Here is a 22,545-nt window from a genome sequence, read left to right as displayed (position 1 = left end):
CAATTGCACATTATAAAGTCCAAATTGTGCGATATAAACTCGCAATCCTGAGAAAAAGTAAACTGCAATATAGAAAATTACATTTGAAAAAAAAAAAATCTGAATTGCGAGTTTATATTTTGCAATTCTAACTTTATTTCCCACAAGTGTGAGTTTTTCTTTCAGATCTGTTAGATATGAACTGAAGTCCAAAATGCATGATATAAACTCACAATTCTGAAAAGAAAAAAAAAGTGAGATAAAAAGTTGCAATTACCTATTTTTTATTCTCTGGCGGAAACAAGCTTCCATAGAGGCCTGCTGTCGATTAACACAGAATACAGTAACAGTTCATCCACCAGTTAGCAAAAACAAGCATAAATTGTGTTTATAATAATGCAAGGCATTCTACATGGTATTTTGCCATTTTTATTATAGCAATAATTTATAAACTGGTGACGTTCCTTAAAACTATGAACTGTGTTCTAAATACAGATGGCTCCTGAAATACTATCTGTATATAAGCGCTGTCATCTCATTTTGCAACTCATGTTCACTCTACTCCCAGTGGAATACGGTGTGGGTGGCATAAAATATGATTAGATTTAAAAAAACAAATTACAGTTGCTATAATAATTAAAATCAGTTCCCTTACGGGAGAGGCAGGCTAAGTAAATCTGACCTATGACAAATAGTTAAGAACACATCGAGGTGAAACATTCAGCACAGAGACCCCAGTGAAATAGACGACCAAGCTGAAAAATCAACGGTTCACCAACAAACAAAACAAAAAACAAAACAGGACACAAACTGCACATAGCAAAATAAAAACATATTCTCAAAAGGCCATACCATGCACACACTGATGACATATAATAACATGTTTTTATGCCAGCGATTTAACAGTCACTGCTGCAACTCAGTTCCAGCGAGTTAAACTAAAACTAGACGGTTATTTTTTCTTTTTCTCGTAGCTTTGTGTTTACGCCTTTCAAATGATCTACAAGGACACTGAGCTATCTTCAAGAATTGAGTGCTGGTTTCTTAAGATGCAGTCTGTCTGGTTATTGGAGATAATAACAAAAAAAAGAACTAAAGCATGCTTGAAAAAGAGTCTACTATTTCATTAAAACTTTAAAAAAAAATTTTTTCCACTAAGGCTCAACTATGTTATGGGTCTCTAATAAATCGAATAAGCAGATGTAAAAATTACATAAAGATTTACTTGGTTACACCACTTGACATTTGATGTAAAAAATGGCCATCAATAATGTATGAAACTGACACAAATTTGTAGAAATGTGTCGAAAAATGCCCATATTAAGATCTCTTACATTACATTTGATGTTGAAAATGGACTAAAAGTTTTCAATAATGTATGAAACTGACACAAATTTGTAGAAAAATGCTTATATTAAGATCTCCTTACATTACATTTGATGTTGAAAATGGACTAAAAGTTTTCAATAATGTATGAAACTGACACAAATTTGTAGAAAAATGCTTATATTAAGATCTCCTTACATTACATTTGATGTTGAAAATGGCCTAAAGGATTCTCAAAAATGCATGAAACTGGCATAAATGCAAAAAGGAGTGTGTACATTTCTAAGAACATGCATTTTAAACTACATTTTGAAAATATATTCCCTTTCGTCATCCTCTATACTTTAAGCCTATCCTTGTGCCATTGACCCTTCTGTATTTCTAACTTTTCCAGATTCTTCCTAACAGAAATGAGATACATTTCCTTTCGCTGATGCCTGTAAATGTGGGTCTTGTGTGAATGACAGCACCATGACATTTCACAAAGATCAGCAGTGCTCCCATGCAAGGCAATAGCTCCCAGCTCATGCTATGGAGGAGGTTAATTGGCGTAACCCGACCCACCACTCCACAAGCCACATTACAGCGCCCTGTCTCGCAATGATGATGTCAGCACTCCAGCAAAAAATATTTACCTGTAGTTGTACCTGGGAAATCTTTAGCTGTTGCCATGGACGCAGACAGAAAGGGGCAGTAAGGGAAGACAAGGGTGAGGACATCACAAGGGGAGAGAATAAAAAAAATAAAAATAAAAACTGGCCACAAAACTCAAAACCATTAATGAGGACACTAACCGACAGCATTAACCTGCTGTCAGAATGATGGAACATGGACGACTGGGACGACATAATGGTTTCAATTACAAATGCAGTTTTGTACAAACCAACACATCCTGCAAAACACATCCATTTGGCATATTCATAACTATACATTCTTGCTAATCTCTGGAGTCTGCTACGTCCCGCTGCACTGCTCTGTAATGATGTTACTTATCATGCAAATCGCTCTGTATTTCAAGCCTCTGAAGCTGAAGATATTTTCTACCGCATTAATACCAGTTAAGTCATTTGAGTTACTAGCCTCTTTATCTTACACAGATAAAACGAACGGGCATGACAAATTGGGACAATTGGTCTCATTCACTAACCGTGTGTATGCAGAGAGTTTGTGTGTGAAATATGCATACGGACGTCTTCACGAGCAAATCATGATTCATCGATCACTTTTGTACTTTGGGTACGTTTACACGACAACAATGTACTAAAAACAGAAAAGTTGTGCCTTTGTGTTTTTCGTGTACAGACGACAACGTTTTCAAAGCGATCCCCGTTCGCACGTATCCGCGAAAACGACAAAAAACGCTGTATTCTGCTGCCTGGCCAGTAGGTGGCGATGTAATTTTGTAAAAAAACACTACGCGCATATAGACTGAACATGTAATATTCATGCGCATGACGTCACCGTTTTCACAAATCCACGTTTTTGTAGTTTACACAGAGACTATAACGGTATAATCGTTTTAAAAAACTTAAATTTGCGTTTTTAGGCCCCCAAAACGATCTTGTTTTGTAAATGAACGGCCAAAACGTATAAAAAGGTTTTCTGTTGAAAACACTGCCATGTAAACGGCCCCTTAAATTTATTGTAATCTTATGGGGAAAAAACACATAGTAACAACTGAAACCACACATAGGCCTACGCAAAAAACACTTAAAACGGCCATTGAATTTCGCGTGGGGCAAAAACGTTTGAGTTAGGTTTCACTCATGTTCAAGTTGGTCATGTGAATTCAGCCTGTTGACCAACAGAAAGCTGCTTGCTTTGAAAGTGACTTCTGTGTGAGATGTGCTTCATACATCTCAATGCTATTGACAATGGACCTTTTTTCATGTGAAAAAATAAATAAAAATATGACCACACCAGTACTTTACCGCTGGCAAAATTGGCTTTCAATAAAACTTGGCAGCCTACACAGTAGAAAGTTGAAATTTATTTTTTAAATCTAGAAATTTTAGCAATTTAGATTTTCTTCCTTTTGGCCAAATTGTTAGTAAAACTTCAACACCCATAATGCACTGGACATGTTGCCGTTCAAGGCCACTCCCACTAGTCTGCTGTAGATACGCTTGACCAGTGTAAATTACCGCCTTGCTTTAGTAGGAAATACTTAGCAAATTCTTAGTCATAATTGTGTCGACTTGTATTGTTCCCGGGTGCAAGAATTCAAAGAGTAAACGTTAAGCGGGAGTGAGTTCGGTTTTACAGAGGCTAAAGGTTGCAAAGAATCCTAAAAACGGAGAAAATACTGACGGAAACACAGAAATGGAGGGACAAATATAACGTTCTGTCAGCTACGCCGGAAGTAAAACGCAGTCACCTACAGGTAAGAAAGCTGTTGCCATTGTGTTCCATTTTTACCATAATGCTGTTTAAAGAGTAGACAAAATATGATACCATTTTAAATTATAAGCCTTCTCTTATAATAACTGTTAATAATCCTCTGTCAATCCAACTGTGGAAAATATATACAAATAGCTACAAAATATGGAAGTACAATCCGTAGTTTTCACGAAAGCCGTCTAAAATTCACTGGATGGTGTGTTTCGTTAGCCTGGTCCTATACCAGACTCTCGTACATTTCATTTGTATATTGAGTCTGGCCGCTCTCCATTGACAAGCGTTAACTTCCTTGAAGGCGGGTACTCTGTTGAAGTTTAAAACTATTGGATCTGCTTAGAGCCACTCTGGATCTGCCATAACCAATCGCTAACGCTTGGTCATGACGAAACTACAACTCAAACTAGCGCACAACCTCAACGTCACCGTTCTCAGCCACTCCATCTGTTCGCTGATTGGATCGGTAAAAAATTGGCCAGAGAAAACCCGCGAATATACCGCAAACCCAGACGACGTACTGAAGGAAAATGAAAATTGAGCGGAAGTACGTAAGAGGACGGAGCCAGGCTAGTGTTTCGTGTCATCTGGTGGACTTTTGCTGACAAATAAACGTGAATTCCTCAATCCAGGTTGAGGCGAACCAGTAAACATTGTTTATTTACCTATACTACCGTCATTTATTATCAAGTTACACTTTAAGAGAAGTTGCGATTTAGCTTGAGCTGTGAGGTTAATCTGTATAACAACGCAGATACGCTTATGTGCATCTTTAGAGAGCGTAACATGTTTGCTGAAAGCGATGAACAACTGTAAAAAAGGTTGTATGGAAAGCCCTTATATGGAATTAGGGTGTATTTTATGCAAATGACTAACCTCTGGCACACGGTCGCTCATTAAAATACTCCAAATTCATTTGTATTAGAACAAGGTTAAGAACAAATTCATGTGCATATGCACATAATGTGAATTAGGTTAATTTTTTTTTGTCCTGTGCATACAAAAAACAATAATCCACGCGATAACTAGTGAATGAGACCCAACGTTGCTTGTCCCCACGTACTTGTTCGTTCACACTGGAGAATCTGCCCTTCGATTTACTGAAACAGAGCTTATGTGTGATTAGAAAGACCTTTTATCTCTCACCTCTTTGACAGTCTGACAACCAGAATTTCATCTGCGGCTAGCTTTTTTCCCCCTCAACACTGGAGCCAAAAACCTTTTAGTCCAATTTGTACAATCAGGAAAAAAAGAATGTCTGATGTAAAAAGGTGGAGGTGACGTGAAGTGGCAGCGAGAGAGATGGAAGAGAGGAAAAAGATCAACATTCCCGCTACAGTTCAAACGCTGTGTGACTGTTCGCGGCTCATTTCTGCTGCGGGCTGAGTGCGTTTCCCCCAGGGTTTCTGATGTGGGGGAATCTTATGAATCCTGACAAGAACATGTGTCTGGGGCTTATTTCACCTCAAAAGAAGTACGAAATTATATTTTGTTTAAAGAACATTAAGTCTGATTTTAGCGTTGTTGATGGAGATTGCGCACACGTGGCCCTGGTGGCCATTGACGGTAGCACAAGTTACAATATATACACAAGTTTGGGGTCAGTCATTTTCTTCGAAAAGTAGTCTCTTATGCTCAGTAAAAACAGTAATATTGTGAAATATTACATATATATTACAATTTAAAATATGAATTCACTATTTTAATATCTTTTCAAATGTAATTTATTCATGTGAAGGAAAAGCTGAATTTTCAGCATCATGACTCCAGTCTTTCGTGTAACATGATCCTAAAGAAATCTTTCTAAAGGTGCGTTCACACCATGTTGTAATCACTGCAATTACGCGATTTCAACTTTTAAAAAGCATTCACGTCCTCGTAGAGCTCGTAGTTACAGTTCTTACTCGTACCACCTGACCGCTGTACCACTTGACCGCTGCAGATTCATTTAGCCATTGATAGAAGTCAATGAACAGCTCTAAATATAACGTCACGTGTGGTCATCTCGAGACTATGGTAATTACCGCATGGCGTGAATAAAGTAATATGACGAAGAAACATTTCGTATTACTATCAACGTAAAAAAAAAAAAGAGTTGTGCTGCTTACTGTTGTTGTGGAAACCGTGATAAAACATTTTTTCCCTCAGGATTCTTTGATGAATAGAAAGTTCAAAAGAACGGCATTTATTTGAAGCGGAAATCTTTTGTAACATTATAAATGTCTTTACTCGCCGCTAATGTATCTTTGCTGAAAAAAAAGTTTTATTTTTTTCCATACTGACCCCAAATCTTTAATGCTCGTGGAAATGTTCATGTTTACTTTTTGGTGCACCTCAGGAATATAGGAAAAAAAGAGTAGATCATATTTATATTCATTTATGCAGATACCGTATTGTTGTGAAGCACATAGCCTGTCATATTGTCTTCTCTCTGTAGAAAGGCACTTTATTTACTTCTACTATCTTAGCTTGTACTTCTCCGAAAGCCCATATGCGTACATTTACAGCATATTTTACATATTTAAAATATAAGTTTCAAGAGGAAAGTCTCTTTTTGGGACAGTCTGTGGAGGTTTGTCTCACAAGTTTCTGACTAACTTATTTGATTTCTGTGTGAAATATGACCTGGATTTGCCTCGTTCTACAGATCACCATGTCCAAAACTATGCAAAAACAGCTCTATTTACACGTTTGTTGGTCAAGGTTCTGGCTCTCTAATGTTTAATGCATCAGAAACGTGACCACTTGCTAGTTTCCTCAGCCTGAACTGTAAACGCGGGCTGCTTTGATCAGTCTCTGGCCACCCACGCCCTTCTTTTAACATGTCTCCTGAACAGATTACAGACAAATAATTAGCTCTTTAAATAAGACTGAAGAGGAGGAAAAAGTTAAAAGAAGTATAAACACAACTCAGCAGTTTCAAGCTATTTGGCAAGGATATCGTTTAGGGTCAAACTGCCTCACAAGTGCCTCTGGAAGCATTTCATCTCTTGCAGGACGCACTTCTGAAAAGACGTCAATTTTATGGATGTTTGCACGCTTTTCAGAGCAAGTAAACAAAACTCTTTTTCATCCGTTCTCGTGGCTTTAATTGAGAGGGGGTTGGTAGCGAACACATGCTGATTATAGAAAGCAAGCAATAAATATTTTACAGTTCCAAGCAAGCGCTGGATTAAACCCATGAGACGTAAATGCTGATGCTAAAAGCCAGAGGAGAAGTAGCCAGAGTGAGTCTCGTCTGCTCAGACCTTCTGCTGGGTGCTATTAGACTATACATTACACCTGCAGGGGAGATGTCACAGGTCTCTCAACGGCTCAATAACACTCGCACATAGGAGCGTGCGGACCAATACATGGATTTTCACATCTATAGAGGAGCAATTGGATTGTCTGTGGACACTGCTGTTTTCTAGCTCATGCTTGTCTTTCTAGAAAATGCTTGTCTACTGCTGCTGACTTGACATGAATATATGCTGGCTTCAGTTTTGTCTTTTGGGCTTTTTGACATTCATTTATACAACAGGATGGTCAAGAGAGTGTTTTGTGGGTAGTGAATATATGCCACAGCTCTGATGACTACAGTATATATAGAGCTACACTGTAAAAATGGGTTTTCAAAGCAGATAACTGGAGTACGTTTTACAAGAAAATACTCAATTTCTCTTTCTGAGTGGAAATTTTTAGTCAGTGCACCCAAATGGATGTATTTGTATTTATCTTATATTATCCCTCTCCCCACCTGCCCCTAAATTGGGCATAACTTGCACAACTAATGTAACACTACTTACTACAAAATTGTAAAAATCTGTTGCAGATGTGTATATTTAAATACGCAGCCCAACATAGTGGCACTGGCTCAAACCAATGGTGTTAGTTTGGGGGCGGGGCTAACAGTTTCTCCGACCAATGGCAGTTGGGTTGGAGGTGTATTAGGAGTCCTGATTGAGTGGTACAAAAATTATACATTTTACAGTTTTAAATCTAGACAGAGTTACTAAATGGTACTTATATAAATAAATAAATAGTATTGTTTTGGTTTAGTATATTATTTGTTTCAATCAATTATTCACTTATTGTGAAAAAGAAGAAGGCCTACACTTTAGCATACTTTTAGAAAGAGTACATATATACTTAAATAAATATATACTTAAGTGCAAACTGAATGTAATGGTTCTGTCCAATGAATTGCATGTTAACTGTAATTATATGAAAATGCATTATAATCAAAATTTATATTAAATGCAATTAGCTGACATTTATAATGTTTTTGTGACCCGCTTAAGTAGGACGTAAATACATCTTTATATGTAATTTCATAAATATTTCTATTATCTTTGGAATATGTTTAAAGTGTTCTGCCGAATGTACTGAACTAAAACCTTAATGTCATTTCTATCGAAACTTTCAGAATCGGAATCATTAAATTCCTTATGATACTAATTTCTATGTCTATTTCTAAACAAACCTAAGTAATGTTAAATATCACGGCCCAATTTGCCATCCTACTTAACAGAATACTAAAATAACAAAATGTACCATCCTGTTTTTCATTCATTTCCTTTCCTAAAAACCAGATATTCACATTTCTATCTGTCCTTGGAAAAATAAAGTGTACCTACAAGCAGACACATAAATAAATGTAAATTAAAACGGTAACTGGAGATGAATAGAGGCTGCGTGATTTCAACTGACATTTATTGCCACTTGGCAGTCGTACCATTAGCAAATTAGGTTCATTCGAGAGCCGAGTCGGACAACTCATCCTGAGACGAAGGGCTTAATAAATATCACTCGGGTGAAGTCAGACATCTAGATGAATTAGAAGCAGAGGTAATGAGTTGTGAATGAGATTCTCCCTCTCCTTCTCTTTCTCTTTCTACACCTGTCTGTTTCTTGCTTCCTCTTATTTCTATAACCTGCAAGTCAAGGTTTGACTGGTTATAGTTCGGTTAGTCTTTGCTAGTAAATGATGTAACTAAAAGTGTTATTGTCCATTGACAACCATTCAAAAGTATCTGTGCAAATAAGTTTAATAATATACATATATTTTGGCTAGCATGTCGGTAATACATCATTATGCTAGCAAACAACTTTCTCCAGGTATTCTTCTTGGTTTAACCTAATTCAGTTAGAGCTTCTACACTAGTGGAGATATTTATTTTGGGTGTCTTGTTAATGTGGCCAAATAAATCTAGGGCAACGGAACGGCATGGAGAGTTGTGGGCTCAACTTTCAAAAGGCGTCCGTCCATAAAGGGCCCTCCTGTTGTGACAAATCCCACGTCTTTGCTTTTAGAACAAAAAAATAAATGTGTACCTTCCAAATGATCTCTCTCAAAGATTGCTGTTGGGCCTATTAAAAAGCGATGCTACAAATCCGTCTCTGTCCCAGGCGCTCTGTATCTTCCTTCCAATTTTAGCTTGACAAATGTTATCCGCATTAGCAGTGGACCCTTAATTGTGTGTTCTCCTCTTGCTTTACTTCCTGTTTTGGAAAACCAACTTATCATTTCTGGCTCCGTCTCACTTTGGTGGCAAATACTGCAGTCACCAGCAGTTTCTGCTGTATACCCCCCAACACACAAAAACACTGGTAAACTAGGCCAGGAGGAGTTCACCGAGTGCGTATGTGTGTTTTGATGCAGATTACGATGGATATTAACAAAAACTTTCACGAATAATGAGAACATAACATGAGAATATAAAACAAACGTATGGATTTATAGCCCTCCAGATGTTAGGTTGACCCAGAAGTACTTACCATACACATACAGTGTAAATTCATCCCTGTTGGTGCCGAGGATGTTGCCGGCCTCACAGCGGTATGTGCCGTTGTCTGTTTTGTTCAGCGTGGTAATGATTAGATCTCTACCCTCCACGATCATTCGTTCAACATCAGGAAGCTCACCTCCATCTTTCGTCCAGAAAACTGGCTCAGGCCTAAAAACAACAGAGCGGTTTAGCATGAGGCTTTAGAAACGTAAAGATCGAGAACTGTGTGTCCGTCGTGGAAATGACACTGCATGAGTGGGTGTCAGTTGAGCATCTTGTTGCATTTCAAACACCAAGAAACTCTTTCCATATGGATTTCATTTGAAATCGGGACATAGTGCCAGAAAATGTGCTGCTATGCTAGTTTATGTAGATTTTTTTTCCTCCCTAGTGTACAGGAAAAGGTACACTACACTGGATTTCTTATTTCATGTTTTTGTCAGAAATGAATTATTGTTGAGTACATAAAAAAGAAATCTGTGTTCAAGGTCCATTCGTTGCACTCAGTCAAGCTATTTTTTAACACAAGAATGCATCAATGTAAATGCCCCCCCCCCTTTTGTACTTCCATTGTAAATGTATAACGTGAAAAATTCTGAGCTCCTGTAATCTTTTTAGGCCATAGGTTTAGTAGGCTGGTGACAGAAAAGATGTTTCTCTCATTTTGTTATCATTTCCGCTCAAGGAACGTTTTACGTTTTTGTCCTCTACCTCAGAAAGGGCACGCTAAAAGAGTTACAACTGTCTGTAGAAGATTATATGACTCACTAAATCTCTCCCAAATATCACAATTTGATTTAGTATTATTGCTTTTTGTTCTTGGCATGCAAATAAGGGTCGCATTGAGACGTGATGATTCCGCAAGTTCAACTTCATAAGACAAATCATATTCAAACAAAGTTCACATAGGTGATTAAAAGAAAGCTGCACTTACAGTGGGTTGCCTTTGGATACACACTCCAGTTTGAAGTACTGTCCTTCCTGAGGTACTATTACTGAGTGCACAATCTGAACCTGAGGAGGATCTAGATTGACAAAACCAAAAAACAACAAAAACACAAAACAAAACACAAGACACAACAAAAACAAAACAAGACACAAAACAAAAAAACACAAAAACAAAACACAAGACACAACAAAAACAAAACAAGACACAAAACAAAAAACACAAAAACAAAACACAAGACACAACAAAAACAAAACAAGACACAAAACAAAACACAAGACACAATAAAAACACAAAACAAACCAAGACAAAAAACAAAAAGACAAAACAAAAACACGAAAAGAAACAAAACATGATGAAACAAAAAATTTAAAATTAAACAAATAAAAACAAACAAAAACACAAGACAAAAACCCCCACAAGACACACAAAACAAAACACAAAATGAAAGAAAAACACAAGACACACAAAAAAACAAAAAAAACAAACAAAAGAAAAACACAAGACACGCACACAAAAAAAAACAAGACAACAAAAACAAAAAACAGGATCAAAACCAAACCACAAAAAAAACAAGACAACAAATACAAAAAACAGGATCAAAACCAAACCACAAAAAAAACTTTATTGTAAATATTATATATATATATACATTATACAATCAGACATTGTCACTTTTTAAATAGCTTGAAAACATGTTACTGATGTTATTTTGAAAACATGTTACTGAGCTACTGTTACACTACTCCCAAACATTGCTAATTTGCAGTTACTGTACGCATAACACAGCAGGCTCTGCCAGTCTTTAAACTGGTGCTGGCAGGCGTCCCGTTTTTAGACGATCTAATAGCAGTTTCGGTTAAACTAAAGTCAGGAGGGAAACTGATCCAAAACTATGACTCACAGTGGACCTCCAGCACTTCTGTGACCTGGTGCGGCATTGAGCCCAGAGATATGTGCTCCACCACGCAGGTGTACGCTGCCCCGTCGTCCTTCCTGGCCACCTTGAGGTGTACGCTACTCCTGACCGTGAATGACCTCCCAGTGGCGTTTACCTCCTTCTGACCTGCCACAACAGTCACAAGAAGACCTATCAAGCTAATGTTACATATACAGTACTCTACAGGTACATCATTTAGTATATCATGCATTATGATTATTAAGTGTTCTGTGATATTCAAGATTGTATATACACTCTAAAAAATGCTGGGTTGTTTCAACCCAATTTTGGGTTAAATATGGACAAACTCAAACGTTGGGTTAAAAATGTAATGTAAAAATGTAACCCAACGGCTGGGTTTGTCCATATTTTACCCAAAATTGGGTTGAAACAACCCACCATTTTTTAGAGTGTAGACATGAATCAGAGCAATATATATTATAGTATACGGTCATCAAATACTTTCACTTCAAACTCACTAAATCCCAACCTCAGCCCATTCAGAAATGCCGGCACTTGGGTAGAAACCTACACATGGTTTCTACCCACAAACGAAAATAGTTTGAAATGAAATCAAAGCAAAATCAACAACGTGTCTAAGCAACACTGGTGATTCTTTGACCCGGTCGGTGAATGTGAACCAGTTGAGACACTTGCCTCGTTGAATGAATCAGTTGAGTGAATCTCATGTCTTATTGTACATACCCATTTATAAGTCGTGTTGGATAAAAGTGTCTGCTATAAAAATAATAAAACACTTTTAACATTGTGTTTTCAACAAATTAGCTGAATTCAATTTTCAGTGAGTCATTTATAACAAAAGTCACTTGTTAGTTTCTGAACTAATCAATGTTTTTGAATGAATCGGTTGAGTAAATGATTTAATGACTCACTGAATAAACCACAGACTGGCTGTCTGGAGAGTGTAAACACAGACAGACAACCCAAATGACACAACGAGTGGTGAATCTGCACTTCCATTTAGCAGCACAAGCTTTAATTAATATTATATTCTAATATCATCTAGTTATCATGTGCATCAAGTGTCTCATACCAGCCACCAAGCGAAAGCACAGTGTTATAACATAACTTTCAATAGACTCAAACATATTTTTAGTATGATTGTTTTGACCAAGTAAAACGGTGCTGCGTTACCCACAATTTTAAATCGTCAAATAAAGTGACCTGTATGAGTAGTAATTTAGCACTTACAGCTTTTTCATTAGAATGAAATAAAATAATGCAAATTTTAATGGTCAAACGTAACTAACAAAGTTCATGTTCAGGGAGGAAAGAAAACGGGAACCTGCAAACGTTAAATGTAACTTAATGACATAAAGAAAGGAGTGGCAGTGGCCGACTGCGGCATATAAGCATAATTGACCCTTTGCTAAGCCCCGCCCTCCTTAGTTACTGTTGCTACGACTGACAAGCTTTCGCGCCTGGCACGTCTATTACAGTATGCATGCACCGGTGTCAGACATTCCCAAGGAGATAATTAGTAATTTTTGGCGAACAGGTGAAATATCTGAGAGAGCGAGACAAAAGGGACTGCAGTATGCATTCGAGGCATATATCCACAACATAATATGCAACCGATTAGAGAATAATTTCATCAAAATTTAAGCTAAAGCCTATAGCAGGGTAAGTGAAATTTTAATAAAATCTAATAATTATAAATCAAACAGCTTATCAATAAATCTTGTGGAATAACACTAACACCGGGAGAGCCGCGATCGGATTTGGGTAAAGTTACTCAGGGGTAGTAGACCGTCGATTAACAAAATGCTGAAATATATTTTTAAGTATGTCAGTGAGCCTCCGTATTGCCTTTAATCGTCTTATTTTACGTTTAAATATATGCATTATGAACAAAGAACCGTCATTATTTCCAAGCAATAGGTATTTTTGTTAATTCTGTCGACATTTAGTTGTGAATGGGGCGTCCCACACTGCTTGATCCACGCCCGGCATTTCTCCCCTTGGCTTTTAGGTTTCGGGAAGGGAAAATATTCCACCCCACCGTCCAAACTTTTAGGAGACCGGGTATCAGATTTGCACAATCCATACGCACAACGCTTCGGCATGTTTCCCTCGCTCGAAAGCTTGCCAGACCTCCCGCGCCTAGTTATGGTTGCTAAGCCACGATTGGCCAGTGACAGTTTTCGGGCGTGGCTTAGCGAAGGTTAAATTAAAACAGCAACGTTAAATGTCCCAGGCCTAGGCTACGTTTACACGTGGACGGCTATTTTCATAAACAGACATTTCATCCCTCTCCGTTTTCAAAAATAACATTGTGCACACCTGTCAGTTTTCAGAAAAGTGTTAGTTTACACGAACCCTTGAATATACCGTCAAGAGCATGCCAAACCTGTAGGTGGCAGTGTAACGAGAAGCTCAAGCCCACACTAGCCAATCAGAATCCCGAAAATAGTCACATACTGTGACGTCGGCTGCCTAAAACTCAGTTTTTCTCAGTTTACATGCAAGTTTTCCAAAATCTCCACTGTGGCAGGAGTTTTTAGAAATAATCGTTTTCAGAGGCGAATTATCAGTTTGCGTGTAAACGAAGGGCACAAACGAAGGGAAATGTCACCGTTTTTCAAAATAACAATGTACGAGTAAACGGGGCCCTACACCTCTCGTCCTTCACTGTCGTCAATCCATGGGACTCGAGACCAGTGTGTCACGTGACGCAGGTGTCTCTCATTAGCATTCGCTTCACCGGCTCTGCCCTGCTTCATACCACAGTAATATTAATAAAACTTGAATACATTAGCTCATCCATGAACATGATTTCTGCCCGAGTCCCGTTGGATTGCTTTCCATCGGCTGGTGAGGTGAAGACGTCACCCGGCATTATCCCACGCTCATTCACAGCGTCATCAAGCTACGCCTTTGTTATTGTTTTGAATAAGCGACATCTGGCTGCGAAACTTACATACTGTGCCTTTAATCTTCAAACTTAGTGTTTATACATCAACAGCAATATGACATTCTTCAAGGTGTTCGTTTGCAATCACACAGAAAAAAACGCAATCCACCAATAGAAAGTACCCTAATAATATACAGCTGGAAAAAGTGTGCCTTGTAGCCTGGAGTTTATTTGAAAGCCTGTGGAAATGTGAAGTACAAAACATCATTTAGAGCTTGTGAAGAGTCCTCATGACGTCTGTGTGAGGAACAACACAGAGAGTGACAGAGAATCAGCAACCAGATATAATAGCACTTAAAGCCATGTCTTTGTCTGTGAAAGCCCTGGATCAACAGCATCATGAATGGCTAAGTAAAACATCACCCTGGAGGATTGCCTCCAGCAAACATCTTACTAAACATATACATGCATGACCTGGCCCAGATAAAACGGACGAGTATCTCTCTTTGCCCAGATACACAGACTCAGTAAAACATTCATAACATCTATGGTGTCCTTGGCTTTTTTTCCCCATCCAAATCCCATCCATGTTGTCTATACAAAACACCGATGGAACACTAAAGAAATTAAATGAAATGCCAAACCCATTTTACTTCCATCATGTACTTAACTGGTAGAGCATTGCTCTAGCAACACAAAGGTTGTTAGCTCAATTCTAAGAAAACTAGTATTGATAAAACGCATCCACTGAATGTGCTGCAAGTCACTTCGGATTTGCACCACGCCAAATGTAATCAGGGTTCAACATTCACTTTTTTTGTTCTCACCAGCCACTGTGAATAGTGGTTTTCCAAAGTTACTAGCCAATGAATTTTGAGATTGACACCATGGGGAAAAACTGCCATATAGATATTTTTAATATTATCCCACAATTTGAATGCAGGTATATTAGGCTGCCGTCACTTAAACACTGAACGCACAGATGCATGCGCATACGTTTACTTAAAACATAACTGAGTGTATTTACTTGAATACTTGCCAATATTTTGGGTGTGAGCCAAAAATTTGCAGGAATGAGTAAAATTATGAGAATTACGCGCATACCGAAATTCAATCCCTATAACTGACACAATATTCATCCGGAGCAAATGAAACGAGTGAGTGAATGGAGGCGGGTTTGTGTGTCGACTTGCTGTCGGAGAGATCATAAGAGAGAAAGAAAGTGCAGCTTGTATAGTGTATCTACAGAAAAAATAGTATTGGAAGCGTTTCAGATATTTCAGTATCGATATCGAAAAATCGATATTTTTGACAACACTATTGCACTTGGTTTATTATTTAAGATGCCTTTTTAAAAGACTACAATTGAAAAAAAGTATATATTATATATAAAATTCAACCCGCCAAAGTGGGATTGACTGTGTTACACTGCTGAAATCCAACCGCATTTGGCAGGTGTTCACGTCAAGCCCTGAATATAATGTAAGGTTTTGTATTTCCGAGTGAATCAGGATGATGTGAGCTGAAAAGGAAAGTCATTTTAGAGGTGGAGCAAATTATTACCTTTTAACACAAAATATATTTTTTCTTTGAAACAATTTGCTCTTACACTCATTGCCAATATACGACTAGAACTACGGCTGTCATTTGTTTAACATTTTTTACAAACTAATTACATGGTATGCTTATTATTAACTGAATATATCAATGTTTGTTGAAAGAAAACAGCAGAATGACTCAAATGCATTAGTGGCAGATGAAAGCATTGAATGGACACAATTAATCATTCTAAAGACACTTGTTATCTATTTTAATTTGACATATAATATTTGATGAATAGAAAGCTCAAAAGAATAGTATTTATTTGAACTTAGAAATATTTTGTAACAATGTTGCACTCACAGTCACTTTTGATCCCTTTATATTTCAAAAAATTAATACAATTAATAATAATATTTGGCTAACCACGAACTTATGAATGGTAGAGTACATGGTAATATGGCACATTTTGTTAGTGTAGGAAATTAATAACATTCTGTTATTATAAAATATGCAAGAATTATGAGTTTTTGTATGAATCCGGGTCCCTGCTGATGCTCATATGAGGAACGACTGGTATGTAATTTCATATACAGCGACAAGTGTTGATGCTAATCGCTGTGGAAAATGGTGCAGTGATATCTGGTCAGTGGTGTGAAAGCTAGATACTGTGCCTCTACTGTGCTGATATACTAAGAGCTGAAGCACATCTCTCTCTCTCTCCACCCCCCCCCCCCCCCCCCTCTCTCTCTCCTAGCGTCAGTCAGATGCTCCCATAGCAATGCCTGCAGCGCTGCCATACTCCTTTAGATGCATGCCATCATCTGACGTTTCTGGAAGACTGATTACCTTTTTTTCTGTTCTGTTCTGTTCTTTTTTTTTTTTTTTTTTTTTTTTTAAATGAGCTGCAAAGAAATGTTGCAAAAATGGCAATTAAAAAAAAAAAGGGATAGTTCACCCAAACATGAAAATTTGTTAACTGTAAAAAGTGATCAGGTGACTTGAAAAAAGCGAGGAAACCCATTGCCTAGTTAAGTTATGTGTTCACATAACTTATTTTTTTTTTTAAATTACACAAAGTTTATTTACTTAATTTTAAGGCAACTAAGTCAACAATTCTACAGTGTCTATCATTATTTACTTACCCTCATGTCATTCCAAACTTGTGGAGCACAAAAGAAGATATTTTGAAAAATGACTTGTGAACAATACCAATTTATTTATTTTAATGATTTAATACCAACAATACTCTCATGTAAATGACTTTTATTTTGTTTCCTCACACTAATGAGTGCATGTTGTGTGTCTCATTAACTGAGAAACTGCAGATAAGTCCAATCTGCTATTTCTCACCCTCCTCCAGAACAGACCTCTGCAACGCTTCTGGTGTGTAGGTAAAAATCAACCAGTGAAAATCAATTGCATTTCTCAGAGGAGAGGTAGAAATTTTGTAAGTAGATTTTTTCACTTTTACTCTTACATTTTGATTACTAAGGTTATTTGGTTACTAAGATGTTCTGAGTATTTTTTTCTGCATTCCGAAACTGTTGCTAGGGAGTTATTAGACTATTTTCTCTGTTATTATATTAAAATAAAATGTTTTATATTTAAATAAGATACTTTTAGTTGTCATTATCTTGTTCTGAGTTATGTTGAATGGATATGGAAATATAGCCTATCTGTTGTGAATATGCGATAATTACGGTAGGCTACTAATGATTTTATTATTTATACATGTATAATTAAACTTGTTTAAATGTACAGTTTGGTGTTGTTTTGTTTTTAAAAGATATCCTAATACAATAAATGCATTAATCTCTCAATTGGGTATTTATCATTAAAGATAGAGGCTTGTGGCACTTCTAGTGTTAAAACGGCATGAAAAGCACACGAAAGAGGGAAAATAGTATAGCATGTTTAGTACAGATGCAGATAAAGTGGATTGCATTTTTAAAACACTGGCAAACCTCTGTGGTAAATAAGATCTCAGGAGATCCTGGATTTGTGCTGAAGTTTCAAGAGTCCGCACTGAAAGTTGAGTCGACGGGAGCCGGGGCCATCCACCGATCTGACCCGATACACAAGGCTTCGTATCTCCCTGACCATCCTAAAGTGAGCGGTATCACACCGTGTTAGATATTCTGTTTGGGCCTGCGTGCTGGTCTCTAGAAGCACATCCAATCCGTCTCACAAGATCAGATCACAGAGCGAGATTCCTTTGAATTGGAGTGAGTGACAGGCAGTCTGGCTGTGATGCTATGTTCCCGTGTGCCACTGGCCTTTAACTATGGCTTGCGTGAATGCCATCTCTGAGTCGGTCCTGTCTAACGGAGTCTCAGGCCATCAATCACCTCAGCCAGATCAGCCGACTGGGGCTTCTGCCAGAGATGTGTGAGCCTCAGCCCTCGGAGGGATATCTGGGGTAACATATTGGTTAAAGTTGAACTGATGTGTTGTGTTGTGCTGCACTACTGTACATCGGATTGACTCAAAGAATCAATACCGTTTTTTTTTGTTTTTTCCAGAAATGGTAGATTGTTTCACCTCACTGGTTGAGCCAGTGTTTACACTATATAAATAAAATATATGCATCAAATATATTTGCATAATATATTTTAAGATTAAAATAAGGGATTTTTAAAAAGACATTAATACTTTTATTCAGCAAGGATGCAATTAATCAAAAGTGACAGTAAAGACATTTATAATATTACAAAATATGTATTTCTATAAATATTAATGCTCTCCTTTCGAACTTTCTATTCATTAAAGAATCCAGTGTTTTTTTTTTTGACACAGTTTCTACAAAAATTATGAAGCAGCACAACAGTTTTCAACATTGTTAATAATAAATGTTTCTTAAAGTTCGGTATTTTACATGATATGTTCGGTATGTTTTCAGATCATTTCTGATGAAATAGAACGGTTAAGATTGAAATTTGGACACATGCTGCTGTCCCGAGAATTTTCGGTTTCTGTGGTAGCAGAAAAATTGAAAAGTGAATTTTCACTTTAGACATTCTGTCGTAGTTTTTGTAATACCGTACCTCACAGCACATCCAAAACAAGTTAATGGAGTTGGACAAAAACTACGATAAAACCTGTTGGAAAGCATCTTTTGCAACAATTTTTGTGTGAGCATATCATTGAACACCCTTGACAACTCGGTGAGTTTCACGTCTTTGTAAACGAAAGTTTAATGCGTTTTAGGAAGGATTGTTCCAGTGCACCTATGCAGCCATTGTGGAGGTGGGGGGTGCTACCACAGAAAACGAAAATTCTCGGGCCAGCAGCATGTGTCCAAATTTCAATCTTAACCGTTCTATTTCATCAGAAACGATCTGAAAACAGGGCTTTAAGTGTAAAATACCGAACTGTTCTTTAAGCAGCAAATCAGCATATTAGAATGATTTCTGAAGGTCATGTGACTGAAGACTGGAGTAATGATGCTGAAAATTCAGCTTTGATCATAGGAATAAATTACATTTTAAAATGTATGAAAATAGAAAATCGTTCTTTTGAATTGTAATAATATTGAACAATATCACAGTTTTTACTGTATTTTCAACAAATACATTTTTTATTTGAATGCTTCTTAACATGTCATGTTGTGCATCTCCCCAAAAATTAAATTATATTTATAATTATAAAAATACTTTGAATGTTTTTTTTTTACAGATTTTGTGCAATTTAATCCTTATAAAATAATAGTTTTACAAAAGCATATAAAACCTATGGAGCCCCTAAAGGGACATTGTGAAAGAAAAAAATAGGAGGGAAAATTATTTGTCAATGCTTTTGTGTTCCCTCACAAAAACATTTGCATTCTGCCGGGAAACTTTGCGTTTGCTGGCAAAGAGCTCAAAAGGCATCGTTTCAAGGGGGAACGCAAGACTTTTCCGAGAGAACGCTAAATCATTGACTTTTTAAAGCATTTCCTATCTCTTTTTCCACCACCATGCCCCTTTAGGGAAATAGTCCCTCTATGCCCCTCTACGGTAGTTTCCGTAGAAACTACCTGAAATAATGTCCTTTGTTAAGAATTGTAATTTAAATGTGTTTGAAAAACGAGTCCAGTCAATGCACATTAAACTGGGAATGCAGAAAGTATTTCAACACTGCAAAATGACACACTTCCACCTTCAAGGCCCAGGATTATACAATACTAACCTATACGCTGTGAGATCCTTTGTAAAGAGCTTTACAATTCATACATATGCTAGTGTAAAGATGCACATTACACACTATGTACCACTTGCACTCTTGACAACATGTGCAACTGTTCACTGCACACAGATAGCTCTAGGCTATCCGGGGGGATTTGTTTACCTTGCACCTCCTTGTCGTTTCTAAACCATCGGATGTCAGCAGCCGGTTTGCTGCCAGATGTGGTGCATGTCAGTGTGACGTCCTCCCCCTCCTGGGCAGGTCTCGAGAGGCCGGTGATTTCTGGTTTCGCTGGAACACCTGATATACAAACAGAAGAGGAGGATTATAGGCAGCTCTGATGGAAACATGGGCGATTCTATGATATCAGCCCCCCCACCTGAACATGAACTGATTCAGAGGAATATTTCATGCCTGAAGGTCAAATGTGGCTTGACTTACATTGTTTTTGATAAAACATTTTTTGTTGAGTTTATAGTTTGTCGGTAGATATATATCAATTCTATTTTCTGCTTTATAGTATTTTGTGATTTTATTAGAACAGAGAGCATTTGGATGAGAGATAAAGATTTTGGTTTCTCCAAAGGTCTCTTCTAATGTACATCAAACCGAACCCTACAGACAGCTGTTCAATGACACAATCATATCTCGGGGGATTAAATGGATGTTCTTGGTTCACTGCTTCTGATTACAATGGACAAGATTAGAGTTGGGGTACTCGAACTCGGACTCGGACTCGAGTCCGGTCTCGAGTCCAATTTTGAATGGACTCGGACTTGTCACGCACTCGAATGAATTTGTACTCGGACTTGACACGGACTCGGGACATTTTAGACTCGGAAAAATGTCCGAGTCCAGTCGAGTCCGGGCACTGGATGACACAAAACGAAATTTTGTGAATTTTTTTTATTCAAAAACGAAACGAAACAACTTTGTTTCAGCGTTGAGCATTGTAGCCAATCACAGTTAAGTGCATAAACACAGTGGCAAATCAGAGGCGTTTTAGAGTCCGCATGCGAATAATTCGCTCAAAATGTATGTTTAGAATTAGCACGAACTTTATCCTTTCGCAAATCCCCTCATAAACAACAAAGTCTCTCTAGACGCAATATAAATAATATATTCACTGTACTGTGCACCGAGAGTTTTAGGGAGAGTGCCGAACGCGGTAAGTGATGGCTTAAAGGGAGCGCTGTTGACAATCTAAATAGTTTTGTTTTTCATACTTCTAGAGGACCAGTGGTTACGTTCACACTGTAAATTATAAAGAGTGATAACTGCATTTAAATGTGGGATTGAATCCACTTAATTTTTGTCCTTTGAGTCATGAAATTGCGATGATTTGATACATATCAACATAAGAACGTGTTAACCATAGCAACATTTTGGCGTCTGATAATGTTATCATATTTGTTGCATTTATACTTTAGTCATAAGTTTACATACTCCTTGCAGAATCTCCAAAATGTTATTTTTATATGTTTTTTAATAAGACGGATCATACACATTGTTTCTATTTAGTACTGCCCTGAAAAAGCTTTTTCACATAACAGATGTTTAATAGCCTAAATAAAATACAAACACAAAATAAAGACAAATTACATAGGCTCGATTTTAATATTGTGTCATTACCTGAATGATCAACAACTTTTTTTTCTTTTCTTTTTTTTTAATGGTTGAGAAAAAATCATCCAGCTCCAGCACATTCTTTGCTTTTCCAGCATCTTCTGCATATTTGACTCCTTACTAGCAGTGACTATGATTGTAAGATCCATACTTTCACACTGGTGACAACTGAGGGACTCATACACAACTTTTACAAACCCTGCAAACATTTAGTGATGCACAAGAAGGAAGCATCCGTTAAGAGCCATGAGGTGTAAACTTTTGAACTGGATCATTGGTGTAAATTGGTCTTATTTGTTTAAAAATGCATTCATTAATTTAGTCCAACCCTTCAGAGGCTAAATAAGATATTAGCATGTACAACACAATAAGAAAAATTTAAACATCATCATCTTGCTCAAAAGTTTACCCCTGGCTCTTAATGCATCGTGTTGCATTATTAAGCATTGCCTTGCAGATTCTAAAAGATGTACAATAGGTAAACGTATGACTGTAACTATACATTGCAATCATTTTGTAAGGTTTAAAATATTAATTTGAGAGCTCAGTGTTGAGACCTTTCGCCGGGATTTGATTGACAGGTGATCTGACCAATTATAATGCAGATACACGCCATTTTTGTTCGACAAACAAACCAAATCAGTTAGTAGATTAAAGGCAGTGGACTTGAACTTGAAAAATAGTGTGTATTGATTTATTTTTTAGAAATTTGTGCTATAACTAGAAGAGATTATCAGTTCACGTGCTGCTTGAACTGAGGCCTACACATTAAAGCACCACAAAACAGTATTTATCGTTTGAATTTCATAAAAATTAAAACAATTGAAAGCTGAGACTTTATTTCAAACCAAAAGTACCCTGCTCTGTCTTGTCTGTTGGCACATTGTTAGTGTCCTCTTTGCTCCGACCGAGAACATGTGGAGTGAGAGAGGAATGGCTTGTCGGACATAGCAACAGTAACCAAGAGGGGCGGGTCTTTGTG

The 22,545-nt window shown here is 37.3% G+C and overlaps 1 protein-coding gene across 12 annotated transcripts in view; it reads right to left on the bottom strand.

Moving 5' to 3' along the window:
- cadm2b (cell adhesion molecule 2b) overlaps positions 1 to 22,545 on the bottom strand; it is a 225,519-nt gene that overhangs the window by 13,742 nt on the left and 189,232 nt on the right. For 11 of the 12 annotated variants that reach the window (XM_079608828.1, XM_079608823.1, XM_079608830.1 and 8 more), the window contains 4 exons: positions 20,100 to 20,237; positions 11,321 to 11,506; positions 10,405 to 10,495; positions 9,460 to 9,638 (listed from right to left, as the gene is read on the bottom strand). In XM_079608828.1, the coding sequence (XP_079464954.1) occupies positions 9,460 to 9,638; positions 10,405 to 10,495; positions 11,321 to 11,506; positions 20,100 to 20,237 (594 nt within the window). The remainder of the gene's footprint in view (positions 1 to 9,459; positions 9,639 to 10,404; positions 10,496 to 11,320; positions 11,507 to 20,099; positions 20,238 to 22,545) is intronic. The other variant, XM_079608819.1, reaches the window with a different exon arrangement.

Source organism: Phoxinus phoxinus (genome assembly GCF_949152265.1).
Source record: "Phoxinus phoxinus genome assembly, chromosome: 4".
Lineage (NCBI taxonomy): Eukaryota > Metazoa > Chordata > Actinopteri > Cypriniformes > Leuciscidae > Phoxinus > Phoxinus phoxinus.
This window is presented reverse-complemented; position numbering and strand designations above follow the sequence as displayed.